The sequence below is a fragment of the Triticum urartu genome, unplaced genomic scaffold, assembly GCF_003073215.2.
Source record: "Triticum urartu cultivar G1812 unplaced genomic scaffold, Tu2.1 TuUngrouped_contig_6655, whole genome shotgun sequence".
Classification (NCBI taxonomy): domain Eukaryota; kingdom Viridiplantae; phylum Streptophyta; class Magnoliopsida; order Poales; family Poaceae; genus Triticum; species Triticum urartu.
The window spans coordinates 3,212-8,566 of record NW_024117434.1 but is presented as its reverse complement, the minus strand read 5'-3'; the positions used below and the strand labels follow the sequence as shown (position 1 = coordinate 8,566).

General features: G+C 45.3%; 1 protein-coding gene across 1 annotated transcript; it reads left to right on the top strand.

Annotated features, from left to right (window-relative positions):
* The first annotated feature begins 3,885 nt into the window (after nt 1-3,885).
* LOC125530917 (GATA transcription factor 16-like) lies at nt 3,886-5,041 on the top strand. Its single transcript, XM_048695332.1, has 2 exons — nt 3,886-4,200; nt 4,368-5,041. The coding sequence occupies exons 1-2, from the start codon at nt 4,048-4,050 to the stop codon at nt 4,716-4,718; spliced, it is 504 nt and encodes a 167-aa protein (XP_048551289.1). The 5' UTR covers nt 3,886-4,047; the 3' UTR covers nt 4,719-5,041.
* The last annotated feature ends 314 nt before the right edge of the window (nt 5,042-5,355 follow it).

Here is a 5,355-nt window from a genome sequence, read left to right as displayed (position 1 = left end):
GCTCTGCCGCTCCGCCGCGGACAGAGGAGGAACGGCGCGCGTTGACGGGTCTCCGCGGTGCCGAATCGCGGCGGGTCGACGGTCCACTCCACTAAGTTGATGAAATCGAGTAGCAGATGGTAGAAATTGTTTGGAGCACTTGTTAATTTGGAGAGGGACGACGACACGGGGCATTTCGTGTTCCTAGGCTACTGGTGAACTGGGATCCGTAGGTTTCGAAGGCAAGCCTTGGGGCTGTAGTTTTCTGGTGTTGTAGATATGGAGGTCGATCCTGATTAACGACTGACTTGCCTGAATATGGTTCATGTGTTGCCTGCGCAGGAGTGTTTGACAGTGTTTTTGATTTAGTGTACGAGAATAATGCTTCTCTCATGTCAATGTTGCCTTTGTTTTGTGAGTGACTTGCCTGATATGGTTGATATGTTGCCTGCGCAGGTGTTTTTGACAGTGTGTTTTCATTTAGCGCAGGACAGTAATGCTTCTCTCATGTCAATGTTGCCCCTGTATTGTGAGTGACTTGCCTGACATGTTTCATGTGTCGCCTACGAAGGTGTTTTGAAAGTGTGTTTTTGGTTTATTGTACGACAGCAATACCTGTCTCATGTTAATGTTGCCCTTGTTTTTGTGAGTGACTTGCCTGATATGGACCGTGTGTTGCCTACGAAGGTGGGTTTGACGGTGTGTTTTGATTTTCAGTGCAGGAAAGTAATGATTTAGCAATGGAAAATGCACATGTGACTTTGTTGTGTGTGTGTGACGTAGGAAGTAATCCAGTAGAGGGAGGTTAATAGGGCTATTTGTAGGACAGTTTTAAGCATTTCACGAGGATTCATTTTGTGATTTTCTGTTCTATGCGCCTTTATTTGTTTCAGATTTTGTAGGACATGTAGAGGGAGGGTAATAGGGCCAATTATAGGATAGTTGTAATATAGTGAAAATCAGATAGTTTACAACCCTTTTCATTGCCCACTTTTTGTAAGTTGTTGTTTGCTTAGTTTAGTAAGAATTTAGTCAAACGAATTTTGTTGGATGATATAGAGTTCTTTCAGAATCATTTTCTAATGTGTTTTTTATGATGAATCTCACTGTTTTGTCCTTTAAATATGTAGCAGAAAATAGATGGCTGGGACAAGTCATAAGTCTAAACAGGATGGTCCTGCTAGATCAAGTCATGACGACCTTGCATCTCATGGGAATGAAGAGCATCAAGCACAGGTGTGCACATGCTCAGGAAGTTTTATGTTCTTCCTGTACATAACAGAGTTTGTTTTTTTCATTTTTTTATTGATTTATGTGGTTTTCATCTCCCAGCCACGGAGCAGTGCACCAATAACTGGGCACAAGCGTATGAGAACTAAGGCAGTTGTCCATCTGGGGAAGCGACCTGATGATATCATTAGTACTGAGAATAGTAATGAGAGCCAAGCTGCAGATGTGGGGAATAAAAATGTTGAAGGTGCAGACGTCGAGCAGCCTCCAAAAGCAAAACGCCAGAAGACGGGAGGAACTGAGGTATTTTGCATAGTTGCCTCAGTTTCACTGAGCAGTTGCCCAGCAATGCTGCCTAAGTTGCCTATGTTGTGATGAACCTTTTTCCTTTTTTGCTAATCCCCTGTTTCTGTTTTTTCCTTATGCACAATATGGTCGTAGGCACCCACCAACCAAAGCAATTTTTACGTTGTTGAGGCAAGCTAGTACCACACTAAAATCAGGCAAGCAAACAACACAGCAACGCAAGCACACCAGATTCACAAGATAGCAGTTGAACATAACCAGGCAATTCAAAGTGCACTATCAGGCAACCCAAACCATATAATCAGGCAAGTCAAACTATATATGTCAGGCAATATATTATTTGCAGGATATGCATAGAGCTTGCCTGAATGAACCATGTTTGTACATATAAACATAACATAGGCTTTTTGTTTTTTGTGTTTCATAATATATTTTCTTTTTTTGTTTTTCTTTAAATGCAGGCAACATTTGATTTTTGGGGAAGCAAGCATACCGCCATAGAAGTGCTACTTTTGAAGTGTCTTCAGGATGGAATTCACTCCCAATTCAGAGAGATCAGAGCATGTTTAGTGTTAGGAAAAACTTAAGCTAGAATTATGGGCATGTTAGTGTGTTAGAAAGAACTTAAGTTGACATTTTTAGGTTTCATCTTTTATAGCAGCAAGTTTGTGTGTCTTTGGATATGCTCAGTATGCTTTTGAAGTAATGTTTCGCAGCTGAGATAGTTGTTGGTATATGTATTTTTTGTTGGCTTTTTCCTTCTTTTGCAGGATGAAATACTAATAATTTTGCAACTGTATACTGGCAACTTTTCCAACTTTTTTTGGATCATGGTGAAGGATATGATACAACAAAGGTAATTTGTACTACGCAACTGTCTCTTGTTTTTTAGTTGCAATTTCAGTTACATTTATTTCTTCTAGTGTGTTTTCACTATCGTAACCAAGGAATAATGGAAACAAATGTCCAAGAGGAATCTTTTTTCTAGTTTCTTCAAGAGTTGCCTCGACATCATTATGCTTTTTTGCTTAATCCTATATTTGTAAGTTGCTCCAATAAGCCACATTGATGTCAGTATTCATTGTCTTATAAGTTTCAAAAGTGTTCATGTTTTTGCCATGGCATAAGTTTTCAAAGTTTTGTGCAGACATATACTTAGTTGCCTCATTATAGCACTGTTTTTGCTCAAACAGAATGTTTATTTTTTCACTGTTTTAAGCAATTAATAGAACCGGAACACGTCAGAAAGATCATGATCTGTTTGTTTCTCATCCTCTTATAAGCACTGTTTTGCTCAGTTGTTTTTCTTGCTCAAGCCATTATATTTTCCTAATTTTTTTGTCAGCATTTACTATCAGCACTTGCCTACAGATTTATAAATGTGTTCATATGCAACAGATTTGGAAATAGATTTTGAAGCCTGGGAAGAAATATGATGCTTAATATCAGACTAAATTTGCCCAAATCAGGGGGCTGAAACTTGCCCAAACAGCAGTCTAAACATGCTTAACATCACAGCTTTTTTACACAATGTTTTGCACATCTGAAGCCTTACAGAAGAGGCAAATCGTGGGGAAAGAGGAGGGGGATCTGGAAGATGAGCCAAATCTGACCTTTTTGTCTTGTTTTTTTGCCTTTTTGCAGGGCAATCAGGAACCAGGCGCCTAGAGAAGAAACATCAATGAAGCCGCCATTGGTGGGCTGTGAAGGTTTGCTTTGGATCTGGAAGTGGTGAGGGGAAGGGGCGTGCTGTCCTTCTTTGCTTGAGAGAGAAGAAGATGGGGCTGGTGAGGACAAAGGAGGAAGGAGATGTGCAGGGGTGGGGGAGGGATCGGGCAAAGGGGAGGACCAGGTGTTTTGACCGCTCGATGGGTGGTTGCGGGAATCGGGAGCGGGGGCCAGGTACTTTCCTATCCTGGACAGTGGGGACAGAAAATTACCTTTTCTGGGTGGCTGCCAGGAAACGCTAGGGAGCACCCGGCTGCTTCGTAGACGCGTCCTTTATTTTATTATTCTAGACACACACACACACAAAGAAAGATTGATTTGGTCCCTTTTTTTGTTTAGAAGGAAAAGGTGTTGATTTTGTATTGGCACGGCACCGGGAGCAGCACAGAAAAAGATTGCTTTTTTTTTTCTGGTGGGCCGAACCCGTGCAGCAACAGAAAGCGTTGAATCGGGTGGGCTTTGGATGGGCCGAGCGGGGGGCAGCTTGGTAAATTCACAGTTCGGGCAGTAGGGGGTCGCGATCCCCCCCCCCCCCCCCCCCCCCGCCGCTAAAAAAACAGACGCCTTTCTTTGGCAGCTAAGCTAAACCCTCACCCACAGCCGCAGCAGAGCAGAGGGATAAACCCAAACCCCTCCCTCCATTCGAACCCAACCCAACCCCGAGCCGCCGCCCGCGGAATCGAATCTTCGCCCCCTCCCGCCTTCCTCCTTCCCTTCCCTTCCCTTCCCTTCCCCGCGCGATCAATCAAGCGGGCGATCGGGGAGCAGCGGCGATCAGGAATCGATCCCTCCTCCTCATACAAGATGTCGCCGGCGGAGATGGAGTCCCACAAGATGGTTGAGGTGGAGGCGGCGGCGGATCCTGAGGAGCGCACCGCCTCCGGTGACCCCAAGGCCTGCGACGACTGCAACACCACCAAGACGCCGCTCTGGCGCGGCGGACCCAACGGACCAAAGGTACGCTCTTTTTTACTTCTTGTTTTCTTTTCCCCTTCCGCTGTCCGGCTTCGATCTGCTCTGTTCCGGTCGATCCTTGTTACGATCAATGGTTGAATGCCTCATCTTATCCGACCCGATCCATCTGATCAACTGATTTGAATTGATTTGATTTCATTTGATCGCAGTCGCTGTGCAACGCGTGCGGGATCCGGTACCGCAAGAGGCGGCGGGTGGCCATGGGGCTCGACCCGGAGGCCAAGAGGAAGCCCAAGAGGGACGACGCCATCCTATCCAAGGCGGAGGCTTCTAGTACCAAGGAGGAGGAGGAGGAGGACAACAAGGCCAGCACCAACAAGATCAAGACCAAGACGACTACTCACACCGTGGAGCTCCACATGGTGGGGTTCGCCAAGGACGCGGTGCTCAAGCAACGGCGCAGGATGCGGATGCGGCGGAGGAAGCCGTCGTGCCTGGGCGAGGAGGAGCGGGCCGCCATCCTCCTCATGTCCCTCTCCTCAGGCGTAATATACGCCTGATCCATCTCCTTGGATCGGTCCCAGTTGGAACAAGATGAACATGAAGAGGTGTTGTTGGCATCCATCAAATCAAATCAAATCAAATAATCATCTATGCTATGCTGTATGATGATCTAGTCCTAGATCAGCAGCCTACCTACCTAGCTGTGTGTGTGTTGGTTGCTGCTGCTTACCGTTGCTTCTTTCGTTGCTAGCTAGCTAGTGAGTACTTTGATCCCCTGTGCTGTTAATGCCTGTCCGTCCGTCTGTTTGTTTGTTCCAAGTATGTACTGTCTGACTTAATCTGCAATGCAATGCAATGCAAAGTGACAAGAACAAGTCAAGTCATGTTAATCCTGTCTAGTGTTGCTGTCATTCTTACTTTCCTGAAGCAGCAGGGAGCAGAGTAGGGGTGAAGTAGTAGAGTGGGGCAGGGGATGATGCAAGAGGTGATGGATGATCACATTTCATGTCTGCAGCATCCATTGCATTCCATGGTACACCACGGCGGCATAAGTTAGTTAGTTAGTTAGTTATTTCCCAAGTTGGAAAGAAAGAAAGAAAGAAAGAAAGAAAGGGAAGTCAGCCATCGATGCTTCTGCTGCTGTTTACTCTTTTATTTTTTACTTGCACCTGCAAGGAAGCAAAGGAAGGACCA

Coding starts and splice junctions, on each gene's coding strand:
- LOC125530917 (XM_048695332.1), top strand. CDS start 4,048: ATGTCGCCGGCGGAGATGGAGTCCCACAAGATGGTTGAGGTGGAGGCG. Junction 4,201..4,367: donor GCGGACCCAACGGACCAAAG/GTACGCTCTTTT, acceptor ATTTGATCGCAG/TCGCTGTGCAACGCGTGCGG.